The 20,935-nt window shown below is 45.8% G+C and overlaps 1 protein-coding gene across 4 annotated transcripts in view; it reads right to left on the reverse strand.

Moving 5' to 3' along the window:
* frmpd3 (FERM and PDZ domain containing 3) overlaps nucleotides 1–20,935 on the reverse strand; it is a 648,120-nt gene that overhangs the window by 236,830 nt on the left and 390,355 nt on the right. For 3 of the 4 annotated variants that reach the window (XM_038775294.1, XM_038775295.1, XM_038775293.1), the window contains exon 6: nucleotides 9,382–9,484. In XM_038775294.1, coding sequence (XP_038631222.1) covers nucleotides 9,382–9,484 — 103 coding nt within the window. The remainder of the gene's footprint in view (nucleotides 1–9,381; nucleotides 9,485–20,935) is intronic. The other variant, XM_038775297.1, reaches the window with a different exon arrangement.

Consider the following 20,935-nt stretch of genomic DNA (forward strand, 5'->3'; position numbering starts at 1 on the left):
TTATCACCAAATTTGCAGATGATACAAAATTGGGTGGGAGGGTGAGCTGTGAGGAGGTTGTAGAGATGCTTCAGCGGGATCTGGACAGGCTGAGTGAGTGGGCATATGCATGGCCGATGCAGTATTACGTAAATAAGTGTGAGGTTATCGGCTTTGGGAGCAAAAATAGGAATACAGATTATTATTTGAATGGGTGCAAATTAAGAAATGGGTAATCAGTGAAAAAGCAAGCGTGCAGGTACAGCAGGCAGTAAGGAAAGTAAATGGTATGTTGCCAGCAAGAGGATCTGAATATAGGAATAGAGATGTTCTACTGCAATTGTATAGGGCGTTGGTGAGGCCACACCTGGAGTATTGTGTGCAGTTTTGGTGTCCTTATCTGAGGAAGGATGTTCTTGCTATGGAGGGAGTGCAGTGAAGGTTTACCAGGCTGATTCCTGGGATGGCGGGACTGCCATATGAAGAGAGACTAAGCCGGTTAGTATATTAATTGGAGTTTAGAAGGATGAGACGGGATTTCATAAAAATTTATAAAATTCTATCAGGATTAGACAGGGTAGACTCAGAAAGAATGTTCCCGATGGTGGTGGTGGTGGTGGTAAACGGCCTCTTCCTGCCTCTATTTTCTATGTATGTTTCAATGTAACTCAGCCCCCAGGAATGCCACTAACTGCCCTGTTGACCACTGAGTGGGCAACTGCACCACAGCTCCTTCCACTGTGCCACGTGAGTCCACTTGGTCAGAATATTGCCCTTATTTGTCACACTCCTTGTTTGGTAACTCTTTGACATTACCCACTGAATACCTTAATCTTTAAGATTCTCGCAAATAATTCAATCTCAGACAGGAGCCACCTTATGTGTGACCACTCACTCCACGGCCCACACCAGAAGCCCTGGAGTATAAATCTTCATGCCCAGAACATGTGGGCGTGCTTGGCTGGGCCTCCCTGGCACCGTTCACATTTGTCTTCCACCTCTGGGAAGAACCTGCTGTCATATAGATATATTTACAAGTATTTATAAGGGTCTGCATAACGCAACATCTCACTCCCAGTGCAATCTTAGCTGTGAAGAATGATCTCACCAGGCTCTGATCTGGGCCTGCTTTTAACCTTTGCTCATAACGAGCCCCAGGTGGTAAGCCTCCACCCCTACCTGGGGACCCCGTACTCCATGAGTCCCACAGGGAGATTAATGAAGGCTTTTCAGTGGTCCTCATGGGGCTATTTTCTTCCTCAATTTGATCCTTTGCCCCAATGATTTAGAAGAGTCATTTGGACTCAAAACATTAACTGTGTTTTCTCTCTCCACAGATGCTGTCAGACCTGCTGAGCTTTACTCGCATTTTCTGTTTATATTTAGGTTAAAACTCTCATTACTTCTCTCATTATACGGTTCGCTGAAACACTGGTCGTAGCATAGTTCAGGTGCAGACCGTCTCATTGACAGAACCCTCAATTTCCCAGTACTGGTGCCAGTGCCCACCACCCAGAACCCACTCTCCCATACCAGTCTTTGTGCCACAAAATCATCTCGCTAATTTTGTTTTTTAATAAACATTTTATTGAGGTATTTTTGGTATAGTAACTATAACAAAATAAACAATATACATGAAACCATAAACATAGTGCAAAAGCCGTTTACCTTTCATACAGGTCCCACCCTTATTACCCCCTACTTTAACCTAAACTACTCCCCCCTCGCCGTCTGCTGCCAATTAATTTTCCGCAAAGAAGTCAAGGAATGGTTGCCACCTCCGGATGAACCCTAACAGTGACCCTCTCAAGGCGAACTTAATTTTCTCCATACAGAGAAAGCTAGCCATGTCCGATAGCCAGGTCTCTGACTTTGGGGGCTTTGAGTCCCTCCAAGCTAATAGTATCCGTCTCCGGGCTACCAGGAAAGCAAAGGCCAGAATATCTGCCTCTTTCTCCTCCTGGATTCCCGGGTCTTCTGACACCCCGAAAATCAACACCTCTGGACTCAGCGCCACCCTTGTTTTTAAAACCTTGGACATGACATCTGCAAACCCCTGCCAAAATCCCCTAAGCTTTGGACATGTCCAGAACATGTGGACATGGTTCGCTGGTCCTCCCGCACATTTTGTACACCTGTCCTCCACCCCAAAGAATCTGCTCATCCGGGCCACTGTCATGTGAGCCCGGTGCACAACCTTAAACTGTATCAGGCTGAGCCTGGCATATGTTGACTCTACTCAACGCGTCCGCCCACAGACCATCCTCTATCTCACCTCCCAGCTCCTCCTCCCACTTGCGCTTCAGCTCCTCACTCTGTCCTGAATCCCGCTCAGCGCTAGGAGCAGGAAGGTTGACACCTGTTTACGAAGGAAGTCTTGCACCTGCAGATACCTGAATTTGTTTCCCCTCAAACCTTTCCTCCAACGCCGTTATACTCGGAAAGCTCCCCTCTATGAACACATCCCTCATCCTCTCAATCCCTGCTCTCCGCCATAACTGGAACCCCCCCATCCATACTCCCCGGGACAAACCGGTGGTTATCACAAATTGAGGCCCAGACTGATGCTCCCTCTGCTCCCACATGCTGCCTCCACTGGCCCCAAATTCTCAGGGCCGCTACCACCATGGGCTGGCGGCGGGAGTGGCAGAGGCGCAGTTACCAATGCCCCCAGACTGGTGTCCTTACAAGAAGCCACCTCCATACGCACCCATGCTGACCCCCCTCCCCCCTACCATCCACTTCCTGATCATGGCTATATTAGCCGCCCAGTAATAGTTACTAAAATTTGGCAGTGCCAGTCTGCCCTCTCCCGACTCCACTCAAGCATTACCTTCCTTACCCGTGGGGTCTTGCCCGCCCCGACGAAGCCCGTGATCACTCTGTTGACCCGCTTAAAAAAGGACCGCGGAACAAAGATGGGGAGACACTGAAATACAAATAGAAATCTCGGGAGGACCGTAATTTTAACCATTTGCACCCTCCCAGCCAGAGACAACGGACAAGCGCATCCCATCTCCGAAAATCGTCTTTCATTTGGTCCACCAACCAGGCCAGATTCAATTTATGCAGCCGGTCCCATTCCCGCGCCACTTGGATGCCTAGGTACCTAAAGCTTCCCTCTACTAACCTAAACGGCAGCTCCCCCAGTCTCCTCCCCTGGACCACAAACATCTCACTCTTTCCCATATTTAGCTTATACCCCAAAAACCGCCCGAATTCCCCTAGAATCTTCATGATTTCTTCCATCCCCTCTACTGGGTCCGAAACAGAAGCAGATCATCAGCATAGGGCAAAACCCTGTGCTCCAACCACCCCCCCCCCCCCGCCTCGCCCGGTCCAGTCCCCTCCAGCCACTCGAGGCTCTCAGCGCAATTGCCAACGGCTCTATAGCCAGCGCAAACAACAGTGGGAAGAGGGGGCATCCCTGTCTCGTCCCCCAGTGCAGTCTAAAATAGTCCAAAGTTATCCTATTCATCCATACATTTGCCACAGGAGCCTGATGCAGTAACCTGACCCAGTCAATAAAGCCCCGCCCGAATCCGAACCGTCCCAGTACCTCCCACAGATAATCCCATTCTACCCGATCAAAAGCCTTTTCTGCATCCATTGTGATCACTACCTCCACCTCCCTACCTTCTGGCTGCATCATGATCACATTTAACAGCCTTCTTACATTGGCCACCAACTGCCTACCCTTAACAAACCCCATCTGGTCCTCCCCAATAACTTCCGGAACACAATCCTCAATCCTGGAGGACAAGATTTTGGCCAGCAACTTGGCATCCACATTCAACAGTGTGATTGGCCTGTAGGACCCACACAGCTCCGGGTTCTTGTCCCGCTTAAGAATCAGCGAAATCGTTGCCTGTGACATGGTCGGGGGCAGCACCCCTCTTTTCCTTGCCTCATTGAACATCCTCAACAACACTGGCCCCAATATCCCCGGCAACTTTTTATAAAACTCTACTGGGCACCCGTCAGGACCCAGGGCCTTACCCGCCTGCATGGCCTTCAGGCCCTCCACTATCCCCTCCAGCCCAATTGGGGCCCCCAGCCCTTCTACCCGCTCCCCGTCCACCGTTGGGAAATTCAGCCCCTCCAAGAAGTGCCTCATCCCCTCCGGCCCGCTAGGAGGTTCCGACCTATGCAGCCTGCTGTAGAAATCCCTAAATGCCTTATTCACCCCTACCGAATCATCAACCAGGCTCCTGTCCCCATCGTTTACTTTCCCTATATCCCTAGCTGCCTCCCTCTTTCTGAGCTGGCCTTTTCTCCATGATCATAAATCGCCCTCCTCGCCTTTCTCAGCTGCTCCTCCGCCCTCCCTGTGGTCAGCAAGCTAAACTCCACCTGCAACCTCCGCCGTTCCATTAAAAGCCCTGCCTCTGGGGTCTCCGCGTACCTCCTATCAATCTGTAATATCGTCTTTACCAGTCGGCCCATCTCTGCCCTGTCAACCTTCTCCCTATGAGCCCGGATCGAGAACAGGTCCCCCCTGACCACCGCCTTCAGTGCTTCCCAAACCACCACTGCTGAAATTTCCCCTGTGTCATTGACCTGCAGGTAGTTCTGAATGCATTTCCTCAGCCGCTTGCACACTCCTTCATCCGCCAATGGTCCCACATCCAACCTCCAATGCGGGCGCTGGTTAATGTCTTTGCTAACCTGCAGGTCAATCCTGTGCGTTGCATGGCTCGCTAATTTTATTGACCCTACGTCAAATTGCATGTGGCTCAGATAATAATCCAGATATTATTACCTTTGAGGTTCAGCTTTTTAATTTAGTGCCTGCCTTCTCATACTCTCCATGCAGATTCTCTTGCCTAGTTCTACCTAAGTCGTTGGTACCTACATGGACCATGACGACAGGATTCTTCCCTTCCTACGCTCCAGCCCTCAGCAGATGTCCCGAATTCTGGCGCCAAGCAGGTAACACAGTTGTCTGGACTCTCGTCTGTTGCTGCAGAGAACAGTGTCAATCCCCCACTATACTACCGCCTACTGCCAGTACATTCCTTTCTGCTCCTTCCCCTTGAATGGCTTCCTGTACCACAGTGCCATGGCCAGTTAACTCATCTACCCCCACTCTTATCCAAACAAGCTGAGAAAACCTCAAACCTATCGGACAATTGCAAAATCTGAGGCTCCTGCACTCCTGCCCTATCGGTCCCTTTCCCTTCCCCACTCACAGTCACACTCGCCTTTCCCTGACCACTGAACAAATCTGAAGACCCTATCCTCAGAGATGTGATTGTCTCCTTGTACAAAGCATCCAGGTAACTTTCCCCCTCCCTGACAAGTCACCTTGGCCTCTAGCTTAATGAATCTGAGTTGAAGTTCCTCGAGTCGCAAACACTTTCTGCAGATGTATTTACCGTGGATGTCTCTGGCATCCAGGAGCTCCTGCATGTTGCAGCCATGGAATATCACCTGTCCTGTCATCATGAAAATGTTTTAACGAATCGCATAATCATATTATTCAATTATTTATTTTTGATTTTATATATTTTATTCACCCTACCACCAGTTCCTGCACTATTTTAAATTTTAGGACTGGAATAGACTTTAACCACTCATGAGACACTCACCGAACAGCTAAAAGCTTCTTTTCCTGTAGTAAAGCAAGAACCAATTTCTACAGGATGAAAAAAGTAGAAAAAGCAAATGGAAAGGAACACCTCCTTCCCCTCCTCGTTCAATTCCACCACCCAGCAAACTCTCAGGTACAGACTCATAGCTTGTGTGCCACTGGCTGTTACCACTACCCAATGAAAATGTCAGATTGAAAGCAAATAAATCGTAAAATAACAAGGTAAAGTAAAAGCAAGTGAACAGGTGCAAGGGAATCACGATTTGAAGTTGGAGATTGGGTTTACATCAGACAGCCAAATCACGACCACAAACACACATCACCTCTTATCAGCACCAAAGCAGATCAAGGTTGCTTGGTACCAATGTTTAAATCTGTTTGATGGATAACACAGAGTGGAATGTGAAGTGCTTGATAGCGAGCAGACCAGGATATTTCAAAGACAGTGATTCTGATACATTTCTTTTCCGATGAATGACTGTGATGGTGATAATCAGCCTCAACAGGCTGATCATGCAGACTGACAATCTCAAGTTTGTAGACCTCAATGCAGACATGTGCGACCTTCGTATTCCGAAGACTACTTTTGTACTTGGAGGAAACTGACAAGCTGAACTCTAAAAAATGATAATGTACATATGTTTGTTGCTTAGGATGGTTTAATATAAAATAGCATTATTACAAAAAAAGAGACATGCTGTTGAAGCTTTCTGTCTCGCAATCACCAGGACGATCGCAAGAATGCCAATTGTAAAGGGAACAACAATTTATACTGCACGAGAAGAGAGTGCTGATTTGTTGGCAAGTGGGCTCTGATTGGTTAAGGCATGGCCATGGGGAATGTACCAGGGAATGGTTAACGGTAAAGCTTTTGTTTAAATTCGAACCAGGCAGGTTGACTCTGATTGGTCAAGGCATTGCCATGCGAATTGAACCAGGAAATGGCTGACCCAAGCTTTTTGTTAGTACAGTGGTTAGCACTGTTGCTTCACCGCGTCAGGGACCCGGATTCAATTCCCGGCTTGGATCACTGTCAGTGCGGAGTCTGCACGTCCTCCCTGTGTCTACGTGGGTTTTCTCCGGGTGCTCTGGTTTCCTCACACAAGCCCCGAATGACGTGCTTGTTAGGTGAATTGGACATTATAAATTCTCCCTCAGTGTACCCGAACAGGCGCAGGATTATGGCGACTAGGGAATTTTCACAGTAACTTCATTGCAGTGTTAATGTAAGCCTATTTGTGACCTTAATAAAGATTATTATTATTAATTATTATTATTATTTTTATTTTGTTGAAAAACTCCGGGATGAAAAAATTGATCAAAAAATGCTGCCCGCAGCGATAATACACAATGATATCCTTAACAAGCTGAGAGCCAGACATCTGTTCCTCAAGTGGAGGGATGTGCCATCCTCAAGAGCTGCTGCCAAATCTCACTTTCTGGCATCTCTTGCAGTCCAAGTAGTGAGATGAGAACAGTGTGCGCTGCTGGGACTCAAAGACACTCTAAGAAGTATCGTGGATGCTGGAGACAGATAAGTCAGGCCTTATTGAGAGGAGGGAGGATCAGGTACCCTAGGGAAAGGAGAGGTGAGGGTGTTGGGGGACAAGGTGTTTGGGGCATGGGGTTTGCAGTCTGGGGTAAGGGGGACTACAATCTTTGGGGGGGGGGTTGGAATCCGGGAAAAAGGGGACTACAATTATTAATCCTAGTCTCCTGGTCAATATTTAATCAACATCACAAAAACAGATTACATGATCATTACAACATGTGGCAACTTTCTGTATGCAATCGGTTGTTGCAGTTCCTACATTACAACAGTTCATTGGCTATAAGGTGCTTTGGAACATCCTGAGGTTGTGAAAGCACTACATAAATGCAAATCTTCCTTTCCTTACTATTATATGCTTTTGGATCACTGGTATGTGAACAAATAGCTGTCTTGAGAGAGGCTGCACTTTAAAAAATAATCATGTTTCAAACCAAGACTGTTGGTCATGGTTGAACTTGATGGACATTCATGCATGAGGAAATATTACATCAATGGCATTCTAAATGCATCAGTGATTGGTTAGCAGATACCTTGTGGAATACTTGATAGATTACAACAGCAGGAAAACTGAAGGAAACAGTGGCCTTCATTGTAACACAGGTACAGTACTAATGATGGAGATGGTTTTGGTGTACCATCTGGTGCAAGGTGTGAATCAATCTTTGTGCATTTGAGCCTCATCACACGCAGCTTCTATGTGAGATCAAGTAATAGCTTCTGCCATGCTTCCTGTGGCAGTAGAGAAGTGCAGACTTTGTTTCAAGCTAACCCCAAAGACTACAAACCCTACCCTAAGCTGCTATCATAATGAGGTTGCCCTGACATTTTTCAACACTATCCCACTACTGATACCTGCTATTGTTACAGTTCCCGAGGTAAATTATTTTAAGCTGAATGAGACCCAATTCCTACCTAGTTAAAACAATTTCAACAAGTGGCAAAATTTAAGCTTTTGTGCGGTATAAAAACAAGACTTTAATACACAAATGTTTACATTTTCATTAGTAGTTATAGTCAGTATTTGAAAATGGCCAGAAAACTCAAGATAACTTTAATACCATTATTATACTCTGAAAATACTTGTTACCTGGTTTTCCATTTCTTTCAATTCCATGGTTGCCAGCTGTAACACCCAATAAATTAAACATCAACTTGTTTTATGATATTACTGAAAACATTAGCCCAGATCTTCCAGTCTCCAAATCATTGGAAACCAGATATAGAATCCAAGATGCGCATCAGGGGTCCCCATGGATGTTCAATATGCTGACCTCCATGGAAGTTATCCAGGAAGTTTGGACTTTGGATGGGCAATTCCTTTGCTCCCGGGAACACTCTGGAAAAGTCTTCCGACTTGAAGCGTGTCATTCAGCCAGTTGTGATCTACTGCCTGGATAGTTATCCAGGTAATGTTGGACAGAAAAATTCTCACCCAACTCTTGGGTAACTATACAACTGACCACCCAGACTCCCTATCGAACCCAACTACCCCTCTGACCCAACTAGCCACCCCAATCCCACCTGACTAGCCCCACCACCTGATTACCCCGCCGACTCAACTTGTCTATCCGACTTGACTATCTGACTCAATCCTGAACCATCCACCTCATTTATCTCCTACCCTACCCACCTTCCACCCTACCCACCTTACCAACCTCTAACCTACCATCCTACCACCCTAGCCAGCTGCCATCCTACCACCCTTTCCTCCCACCAATCTATTACCCTGCCCACATTCCACCCTGCCCACCTACCACCTCACCCACCTGCCACCCTACCCACTTCTCCACTTCATCCACCCTACCCACTTACCCACCCTTTCATCCTGCTCACACACTTATTCACCCACCCACACTGGACATTCAAACTTATGTGAAGCTAATGCCATAAAAAGGGTGTGTGGCTTATCTTTCACTGACGTTCCAGCGCCAGGATGAAACCCTTTGATTGAGGGTATGCTCTGCATTGCTGAAGAGGTTGGCCTTGGAAGACCCAGCCAGAAATGCGGAGCAGTGGCAGGCTGCAGTAAAGCAGGAGCAATGCTGCAATCTGATAGAAATTGCCATTTTGTGTAAGATCAGTGTTAAAGGTTTAACAGTCCAGCTTAAAATCATCAATGTCTTACAATATTTTATGCAACTTCTTTGAAAGATTAGGTATCTTAGCGTCTATTCCCAGAGACCGGATTATGGCAGGTAAATGATCATTTGTATAAGTATAATTTGTTGTTAAACTGGCTGAACAAACAAATGATTACCTTACAAGGTCTATGACTCTTTCCCTCGGGGCACTGCTGACGCCCTCGTCATTTATGGCTAGAATCTGATCGCCTGGTATGAGTCTGCCCTCCGATGGACCGCCTAACAGAGAAATACAGACATTTACTCCAAACAGAAATTGGGTTAACCCCTGATGAAATAATTAAATATGTAAAGGTGTTTTCTAGCCAAATAAACCTATAGGTTCCTGTGTTGATAGTTCAACCCGGCAAGGACTCTCACTGTGAAAGATTACATGATAATCAAATGATGCAGCTTTTGAAATTGCATTGTGCAATATTAGCATAACATTTAACTGGGGTCCTTTTGACCTGATGCAATAGTGTAAAATGGGTGATGGCAAATCCGCAGCGCATTTTTCATCTCCATCCAATTGCTATTTAAATTGAAGGTAATTAGGAAGGCAAAGATCAAACATGAAATTATACATATCAAATAATATAAAAAGAAACAGTGAAGTATTAAAAAGACACATCAGTAACAAAAGGAGTATGAACATGGGAATAGAGCCATTAAGGGATAAATAGGCTAACCTCACAGGGGATGCTGCTAAAATAGTGGGGATACTAAATCGATACTTTGCCTCAATTTTCACTGATAAGGGGGAAATTTTAGTAGTAGTAATCAAGAACTTCTGCACTACTCTAATTATAATTTCCTCTGTGTCAGTGAAAATTGAGGCAACGATTTGACATCTCTGTGGAATAGGCAGTGTGGGCCGTAGGAAATTAAATCCCGTGAGAAGATTGTTCGTAGTGAGGCCAGTCCTCAGAATGAGGAGAGATGAAAGGCACAGAAAGTCAAAAGTGAGATCATGACTGTGAAGATAATAAGAAAGGAATAGTTGCAGAGGACAGGAGAACAGCAGCGGGATTCTCCGTCCCGCCGCGCCACATTTCTGCCTCAATTCGCCGGCAGGATTCTCCGTTACTCTGGCTGGTCAATGGGGTTTCCCATTGTGGGGCAGCCCCACGCCGTCAGGAAGCCTCCCGGGCGCCGGCTAAACAAAGCATCCCAACGGCGGAGAACCCAGCCCCAGTTTGTTCAAGAAGGGGATGGAACTGATCCAGATGTCCTGGTGGCTTTTATGTCAGTAGTGGGAAAAAAGCTAGACTCCTGGGAAGGTTCCCTAATGCCCAGCAAAGAGAAAAATTCTTCCTGCATCTCACCTGGAAAGTTCTGGAAGGATTATTCTGCTTTAATGAGACCACCTCTCATTCTTCTAAATATAGGCCCAGTCTCCTCAATGTCTCCTCATAGGACAATCCCCCCTTCCCAGTGATCAATTTGGTGAACCTTCATTGCATCCTCTCTATGGCAAGTATATCCTTCTTTAGGTAAGGAGACCAATTCTGTACACAATACTCCAAGTGTGGTCTCACCAAGGCTCTTTACTCCTTCTACAAATCCTCTTGCAATAAAGACCAACATTTTCTTTCCTCATTGCTTGCTGCTGGCTTTTAGTGACTTACTAGTAACAAGGACACCCAGGGCCATTTGGACATCAACACTTCCCAATCCCTCAGCATTTAAGGAATACCCTGGATTTTTGTTTCTCTTACCAAAGTGGATAACTTCATACTTTTCCATATTTTATTCCAGCCACCATGTTCTTGCCCATTAGTAGTGTAGATATTCTTGATTACTACTATTATAATTTACTCTTTGTCAGTGAAAATTGAGGCAAAGTATTGATTTACTATCCCTGCTATTTTAACAGAATCCCCAGTGAGTTTTGCCTATCTAAATCCAGTTGAAGTCTCTTTGCTTCCTCCTCACAATTGACATTCCCACCTAGTTTTATGTCATCAGCAAACTTGGAAAATTACATTTGGTCCCTGCAAACAAATTGAAATAAATTGTGAATTGTTAGAGCCCAGGCACTAATCCTTGCAGTGCTCCACTAGTCATAGTGTGCCAACCCGAGAATGACCTGTTTATTCCTACTGTCTGCTTTCTGTCTGTTAACTAATTCCCAATCCATGCCAGTATATTACCCCCAATCCCATGTCTTTAATTGTCTTTACTAACCTCCTGATTGAAGTGGAGATGCCGGCGTTGGACTGGGGTGAGCACATTAAGAAGTCTTACAACACCAGGTTAAAGTCCAATAGGTTTGTTTCGAATCACTAACTTTTGGAGCACTGCTCCTTCCTCAGGTGAATGAAGAGGTGGGTTCCAGAAACATATGTATATACAGACCAAATCAAAGATGCTAGACGATACTTGGAATGCAAGTCTTTGCAGGTAATTAAGTCTTCAGGTCCAGACGGAGCAACTGGAGAGAGAGATAATCGCAGGTCAAAGAGATGTGAATTGTATCAAGCCTGGACAGTTGATAGGATTTCGCAAGCCCAGGCCAGATGGTGGGGGGGGTGAATGTAATGTGACATGAATCCAAGGTCCCGGTTGAGGCTGTACAAATGTGTGCGGAACTTGGCTATAAATTTCTGCTCGGCGGTTCTGTGTTGTCGCGCGTCCTTAAGGCCGCCTTGGAGAACGCTTACCCGAAGATCAGAGGCTGAATGCCCTTGACTGCTGAAGTGTTCCCCGACTGGAAGGGAACATTCCTGTCTGGCGATTGTCGTGCGATGTCCGTTCATCCGTTGTCGCAGCGTCTGCATGGTCTTGCCAATGTACCAAGCTTCGGGACATCCTTTCCTGCAGCGTATGAGATAGACAATGTTGGCCGAGTCGCATGAGTATGTACCACGTACCTGGTGGGTGGTGTTCTCACGTGTAATGATGGTACCCATGTCGATGATCTGGCACATCTTGCAGAGATTGCCATGGCAGGGTTGTGTGGTGTCATGGTCGCTGTTCTGAAGGCTGGGTAGTTTGCTGCAAACTATGGTTTGTTTGAGGTTGCGCGGTAGTGGGGGTGTTGGGATGACTTTGGTAAGATGTTCGTCTTCATCGATGACGTGTTGAAGGCTGCGAAGAAGATGTCATAGTTTCTCCGCTCCGGGGAAGTACTGGACGACTAAGGGTACTCTGTCGGTTGTGTCCCATGTTTGTCCTCTGAGAAAGTCGGTGCGGTACTTCCCCAGAGGCAGCCTTCAGGACACGCGACAACGCACAATCGCCGAGCAGAAACTTATAGCCAAGTTCCGCACACATAAGTACCTCCTCAACCAAGACCTCGGATTCATGTCGCATTACATTCACCCCCCACCATCTGGCCTGGGCTTGCCAAATCCTACCAACTGTCCTGGCTTAAGACAATTCACACCTCTTTAACCTATGCTTAACCTGCTGGACTTTAACCTGGTGTTGTAAGACTTCTTACTGTGCTCCTGATTAAAAGCCTTCTGAAAATCCAAATACACCTCATCTCATGGTTCCCCCTTATATATTCTGCTAGTTGCATCCTTACATCTTGTCAAAGGATTTGGAATGATTTGCCTTTCATAAATCCATGTTGACTCTGCCCAAATCTACCATTATTTTCTATGTTTATAGTTATCACACATTTTACAGCAGATTAAAGTATCAGGCTCACAGGTCTGTAGTTCTGTGCTTTCCCTCTTCCCCCCTTTATGAGGATGGGGAGGGCGGGTGTAGAAATGGTGGTATAGTGGCAGTGTCACCGGGCTAATAACCCAGAGGACTAGGCTAATGCTTTGGGAGCATGGATTCAAATACTATTACAACAGCTGGTGAAATGTAAATCCAGTTAATAAAATCTGTAATTAAAAGCTGGCATCAGTGTTAGTGAGCATGAAGCTATCATCAATTGTCATAAATAATCCATCTGGTTCACTAATACCATTTAGGGAAAGAAATTTGCCATCCTTACTTAATCTGTCAGTATACCAAGTTTAGTGAGATGAAGGTGAAAGTTATGCCTTTAAAGTGGTTTCACACAGTCAATTTCATTGCCTTTTGAGGTATTCTGTAGTATTGAAGGCACTGTGTATGGCTAGGAGACTGAATGCTTTGAACTGGATTGTTTACATTGAAATTCACACTCCATTTCCAGCTAAAACACCGGCTGGATTCTTCCTTCCTTTCAGCCACAAGAACGCCACGGGCGAGACACCAACTACGGAGAAATCCATTTACCTTGGGCCGGATTCTGTGGTTGTCGAGCGGACGCAGCCGGAGTATCTTGCCCATTGTAAGTGACAACTCGCTGGAACTTCAAAGCAATTAATCAGATTGTTTATTTTTATAGCTCTGCAGGGATCCAATAAGTTAGGGTTTTAAAGGGTTTAGGAACGCGGATGACGTTACTTTCACTTTATCATTCTTTCCCTAAATGGTATTAGTGAACCTGGTGGATTATTTATGACAATTGATGATAGCTCACCAACACTGATGCCATTATTTATGAGAGAATGAGTGACTGGCTAAATGGTATAGGGATACAAATGAGCACATTTGCACTTTATGTAGGGAACTTTTTAACTGTTACATACTGACCATCTGTTTAATAGGTTTAAAGGCTGCAGATGGGGAGAGCAGCCAACTCTATCCCAAGGGAGATCCCGACCTGAGTCCCTCCAGCACAAGCAGCAGTAATGACCCCTCTCGGTACCCTGGCGGCTATTGTTTGGAGGATACTTACCACCTTGTCACCCTTTGGACTGCAAGCCACCAGGCTCATGCTCCTCAATACTTGCACCAATTCACGCCAGCGGCACTCTTGGCTGGAGGGGCCGAAGCATCCCACCTGGCTTGTGAATGGTGCGTCCTGCTAGCCAATGACATGAAAAATAGCTCTAATGAGTTATTTGCATGTCCCGCAGGGGTGGAGCGGGAACCCGACTGAGCTGTTGGGAAACCTATGGGGTTGGCATGGAGACTCTCGACCAGTTTGCCATCTGGCACAAATATCGATTTTGCCCCAACTGTGGGATTCTCCACCCGGTTATGATTCCCGATCTTAGCGGCAGAGAATGGAAAATCCTGGCCAAAATATTTGTTTAGTTTCTCCGCTATTTCCTTATCCCTCCTATTAAATTCTCCTAACTTTGACTGTAGTGGGCTCACATTCACTTTTGTTAATCTTTTCCTTTTTATCTATAGTTTACCTTCTTATTCCATTTATCTTTCTTTATTAGTTTCTTGGTCCTCATTTGCTGAATTTGAAAATGCTCCCATACCTATTTGGCATCTTTTTTAGCCCCTTCCTTTGATCTAATACAATCATAGAATCCCTACAGTGCGGAAGGAGGTTTTTCGGCCCATCAATTCTGCACCGACTCTTCGAATGAGCACTCTACCCACTTACATCTTTGGACTATGGGAGGAAAGCGGAGCACCCTGGAGAAACCCACGCTGACACAAGGAGAAAGTACAAACTCCACACAGACTGAGGCCAGAATTGAACCCAGGTGCCTGGCGCTGTGAGGCAGCAATGCGAACCACTGTGCCGCCTTGAACTTCTCCATGGTTGTATCACCTTTCCTGTTGGGCTCTTGTGCCTCAAAGGAATATAATTTTTTTGTAAACCTTTATTAATTCTTTAAATGCTAGCCAATGCCCATCTACCATCATAACTTTTAAGGTAGTTTCCCAATCTATCACAGGCAGTTAGCCCCTCATACCTTTGTAGTTTCCTTTGTTTAGATTTCAGACCCTAGTTTTGGATTGGACAGTTAAGGATGTGGTTCAGTTTATGAAAGGGTTCAAATTTAACTTAAATAAAATACAACTACAAAAAATCTCCTCTGTGAGAAATACATACATATATTATTTTCACAGACATAGCGAGGCCCAGACACGAGGTCTTGAGAATAGGCCTTTCCAGATAGGGAATCATGCTTAAACTGACAACACTTGTATTGCATTGTAGAAAACATGTTGTTTTAATTCCACAGATTTGTTCAGAAGAGGTCTAACAGTAAAACAGACAATACTCATGCTATTTAGACATAACAGATTTTCTTTTATTACAAACTAAAGCAAACAAGTCAGTCAGACATCATGGGAACAGAATTGTTTAAGAAAGGTTTCTTCATTGCTGAGTTAAAGACAGCAAAAACTACACTTTATACTTTGATGTGAGTATAAAACTAGGATGTTGTGTGTTTGGGTATCTTAGTTAATTTTATAATCATAGAATCACTACGGTGCAGAAGGAGGCCATTTGGCCCATTGGGTCTGCCCTGACCTTCTGAAAGTTAACCCTACCTAGGCCCCTTCCACACCCCATTCCCCAGTAACCCCACCTAACCTTTTGGACATGAAAGGTCAATTTAGCGTGGCCAATCTACCTAACCTGCACATCGTTTGGACATTTTAGACTCAAATGGATTTGAGGTTTGCATTTATACTTAGGTGATTAGTTTTCCTTGCATTTACACTTTGTGGTATTCCAAACATTAATACAATGTAATCGAAGATTTAAGCTCGTAATGAGGTATTATACAGTAACTATTAGAAAGATTGTAGACTCAATCTGTAAAACTCATGAACCACAACTCTGCTAGAATTCTTAATCATAAGATTCTAAGTTCTGATCGAGGAAACGCTTTAAGAGAGACAAATGTGCTATAATTTCCCGTGTAAGTTTTATTCTGAGATATCTTTGTTTAGCCTGAAGAGTCCTGGGGGGATGGATAGGTTATTTTAAGATCAGATCAATGGCTATAGACTGGCAAAACTCTTGTTAATAATTTAAAATTTCTTTCAGTTGAGAATTTATGACGTGATGATAAGTTCAAATTAATAAATTTACCTTGCCGTGGAGTAATTATAGCAGAATCCTAACATAATGACATCACTTTCAAACTTAATGCAACATTCTATCATAATATGGTGAATTTAAATGGCCTGCACATCCTCCTGGGGGAGACACGTCATGACCGTATGCTTTGTGGGGCAGAGTTAGTTGGATTAGATGTAATGGATCAGGAGTTAGATATCAGTGTGATAAAGAAGCAAGAGCTGTTTTTTTCAGAGGTTAGCTGCCCAAAGAGGGTTCCCAGGTATTGTATTGTCCAGAAGAATCAGGGGCGCGATTCTCCGCTGCCCACGACGGGTCGGAGAATAGCGGGAGGGCCTTCCCGACAATTTTCACGGCCCCCCGCTATTCTCCCCCCCTCCGGCCGCCCCCCGATACGAATCGCTGCTTGCCGTTTTTTACGGCGAACAGCGATTCTCCGCAGGGGGATGGGCCAAATACCGCAGAGTTTACGGCCGTTTTCACGGCCGCGATCATACCTGCTTTCAGCGTTCGTGAAAACGGCCGCAAAGTGCCCGTCCCGGACAACCATGGCACCGATTGGCACAGCCGCACCACGGCCGTGCCAAGGGTGGCATTGGCCTGCGATCGGTGGACACCGATCGCGGGCAGCGGGTCCGATACCCGCGCACTATTTGTTCTTCCACCGCCCCACAGGATCAGTCCGCGGGGCGGCTGAGGGGTATGACGGCCCGCGCATGTGCGGGTTTGACGCGTCTGCATGATGACATCATCCGCGCATGCGCGGGTTGGAGCCGTCCAACCCGCGCATGCGCAGGTGACGTCATCGTGCGCGTCAGCTGCCGTGAGTCTTGGCGGGCGGAGTTAGCAACATTCGCTAACTCCGCGTCGCCGTGATTCCCCCGGCCCCGATACTAGCCCCACCCGGGGAGAGAATCGGGTCCCGGGACGGAGCTCCGAGGCTGGCGTGAAACACGGCCAGTTTCACGCCAGCCTTCACGGCACGCCGGATTTGCGGAGAATAACTGGAGATAACTGGAGGGATGTAACAATTGTAGGACGGGCAGGAAAATTTACTGGACAATATAAGAATTGGATGATGGACTCACAGTGAAGGCCATGGACTGGAAAAATTGAGTATGAGAATGGAAAATAAGGAAGCATGGCACAAGTTGCAGTAATGGGTCAGGTGTGAGGTATTACCATAACTGTCAGAACGGCAAGGGTTAATGAAGTGTCAAGAGTAGCCACTAGAGGGAGCTACAGTTACAACTGTATAAGGCAGTGATGCTAAGCCTTGTGGGAGAGTGTGTGCAGGAGTTAGCTAGAGAGAGTCAGGAGTACAGATAGTGTAAGTGAGTGCAGATCAGAGTCTAAATCAGTAGTGAGATTAGCTGTAGATAAGTGTAGTTATTAATCAACTGTGTATTCTTCAGGAGTACGTGTTGAATCCAAGTTAGTAGTGTTAATAAATTTAAAGCTTTGCTTAAGATAAAGCTATTTTGTGGTCTTTTTGAACACTACGCCAACCATCCTGAAATAAGCAACACAAAGAACACCACAAGGTGTTGAATCCCGGGTGATGAAACATTCACCTACAGTGGATAGGGCTTATGATGGGATAAGCAGGGGATCTAGCAGTAGGAGTCCAGACAGACTTAAATAGACAAGTAGGGGTTGAAATCTGAGTAGACAGCATAATAGAGTGAAGAATGCTGAATCATTACGACACAGTAGAAGAAACAGGAATCCACATGGCCCAGAGGTTTTTATAATGGTTATGTTAGGGGTGTGTTTATCTGGTTTAGCTCACTCAACTAAATCGCTGGCTTTTAAAGCAGACCAAGCAGGCCAGCAGCACGGTTCGATTCCCGTACCAGCCTCCCCGGACAGGCGCCGGAATGTGGCGACTAGGGGCTTTTCACAGTAACTTCATTGAAGCCTACTCGTGACAATAAGCGATTTTAATTTCATTTCATTTCATTTTTTCATACGGGGGTTAAACAGAGGAAGTTGGACAGTTGGAGGGAGTTTGATGTGTATTCTGAGGTCTCATATAGGGGTCAGTCAGCATTATCTGTGGAGAAAAGATCCTATCGGATGGCACTTACAAGGCCAAAGCTGGGTTAATATCCTGGGACTTGGAGAATGCTCAACAAATAACAGGACTCGCCCACAGCAGGGAAGGTAGTTTTGAATTTTTCTGGGGCCTTTTTGGTGTCATTTTTGTGGGATAGACACAAAAGCTGCACTTCTATAGGGTAATCACTTCAGAGGGAAGTGTTTCTCAAGCCATGTAAAGAGGCACAGTAAGATGTCTTACAACACCAGGTTAAAGTCCAACAGGTTTGTTTCAAACACTAGCTTTCGGAGCACTGCTCCTTCCTCAGATTCGCCTGAGGAAGGAGCACTGCTCCGAAAGCTAGTGTTTGAAACAAACCTGTTGGGCTTTAACCTGGTGTTGTAAGACTTCTTACCGTGCTCACCCCGGTCCAACGCCGGCATCTCCACATCATGTAAAGAGGCAGCAGAGTTGGAGGGAAAACTTTGGAAGTTGGTTAAGTGCATATAAGATTTAAACAATGCTTCCAGAGTTTGGTACTTATCAGTCCAATCGGTGTTGTTAAATTTGAGTTGTCTCCAACTGACGACAGATCCTGTCACGTGTTGCTGTGTGAGAATCTGGCAGGCATCTTCTTGATGCATGTTGACAACCTCCTATGGAGTGGCACTCGTGAGTTTCAAAACAGAGTTATTGACTAGATTTTTTTATTATTAATTTTGTGGGATGTGGGTGGTGCTGTCTTGACCAGTATTTATTGCCTATCCCTAGTTGCCCTTCAGAAGGTGCCTTCTTGAACCACTGCAGTCCTTGAGGTGTAGGTGCACCCACAGAGTTAATAGGGAGGGAATTCCAGGATTTTGACCTATTGATAGCGAAGGCGTGGTGATACATTTCCAAGTCAGGATGGTGAGTTGGGCAATTAAACTGGCTGGGCACACAGATGAAGCCAGATGCAAGTTTTGATGTTCTTGAACTGAATACCATAATAAAAAATACCAAGGTTCAAAGTATCTTAAGGGCAAACAAAACATTATAAAAATTAAAGATGGAGAAATTTGTTCTCAAGTTTACATCTTTGGGTGACCCCAAGTATAGAAAATTGATTGTGCTCAGTGATGCAAACCTTGTTGATGGGTTTTCAGGAATAGTGAGTTTTATAACATATCTTGAGGATGGAAGTGAGAAGTGCTGTCCCTTGGCTTGGGAAGCCAAGAGATTAAGGCAAATAGTAAAAAACACCATGGCTGCAGAGACTCACGCACCAGTAGAAGCAGTTGACATGGCATTCTTTATATCTGAAATGTTAGGGGAAATACTAGATGGAGGAAATGATAAAGGGAATGTCCCAATGAAATGTTATATTGACAATCAATCTCTTTTCGATAACGTACACTTCACAAGGAGTGCGAGTGAAAAATGATTACAAGTTGATATTGCAAGTCTAAAACAAATAGTGGAGAAAATAGGTATCTCCCAGGTACAGTGGGTTGATCAGACTGTTTCACCACAAGGAATGCTTGTAGTGAAAAATGTTGGGAGTATTGAAAGAAGGATGATTCAGGATATGAGAGTTTATGTGTTTTTTTTTGTTTTTAAACAATGTTAATGTTGAAATTGTGCTGCAATAGAATACATGCTTTAAGTTGGTAATTAAGCACAGCTGTCCCCAGTTGGGAATAATTAGGGAATCATTACAAGAATATATAAACCAGTTAACTCTGGGGGTGCGATCCAATGGCCACGTTGCCGCCAAAAAGCAGCGCATTGCAGCGCAGCGGAGACCCCACTTCTGGGATCTACCCGGCTCACAACGCCTCGCTTGATTCAATGCAATCTCGCGAGACGTTGCAATGTGAATTCCGCCCACAGTGGGCAGGATCACTTTTTAGCAAATCTGCATACTAGAGCGAGGCAGTAAGCTCACTCTAATTGTAGATTGAGGCTTTGGGATTCAACCCCGTTGCCTCAGAGACCTCAGGGGAGCGCCGTTCAGCACTGGTCCCTATAAATGGGGACCAGACAGAATGGCACTCGTGGGGGTCTCTCAGGGGCTCGGAGGCCTCCAGTTGCATGCCCTTTGGGCAAGGTGGTTCCCTGGCACTGCTGGTGCCACATGGCAGTACCACCTTGGTGCCAGCCTGGCATTGTCAAGGCACCCAGGTGACACAGCCTGCTGGCATGGGCACGGCCAGGGTACCAGGTTGGCATTGCCAAGGTGCCAAGCATGCATTTTTTTGAGCGCATGATCAGGCTCGGGCGCCCCGGAGTGGGAATTGTGGGGGCAGGCGCAGGGGACCCTCCCATAGTGCGTTTGAGCTGGAGGGAAGTTCAGGGATTGTTTCAGGGACCTCGAAGATCAGGATGCCACCAATCTTTAAAAAAAAATCTTTATTGTCACAAGTAGGCTTACAGCAATGAAGTTACTGTGAAAAGCCCCTTGCCGCCACATTCCAGTGCCTGTTTGGGTACACAGAGGGAGAATTCAGAATTTCAAATTACCTAACAGCACATCTTTCGGGACTAGTGGGAAGAAACCGGAGCACCTCCGGAGGAAACCCACGCAGACGCGGGGAAAACGTGCAGACTCCACACAAACAGTAACCCAAGCTGGGAATCGAACCTGGGACCCCGGAGCTGTGAAGCAACAGTGTTACCCATTGTGCTACCGCGCCGCCCATCTCACAACAATGGGGAGTTCCGATGAACGGAGCTTCCCACTGTACAAAATTGGGCTATGTGTGGCCTCGGCTGCATTCCCCATTCAGGCCCTTTATTCGACGTCACGTTTAATAGCCACGTATTTCTCGGCACTGCG

Source organism: Scyliorhinus canicula, chromosome 17 (assembly GCF_902713615.1).
Source record: "Scyliorhinus canicula chromosome 17, sScyCan1.1, whole genome shotgun sequence".
NCBI lineage: Eukaryota > Metazoa > Chordata > Chondrichthyes > Carcharhiniformes > Scyliorhinidae > Scyliorhinus > Scyliorhinus canicula.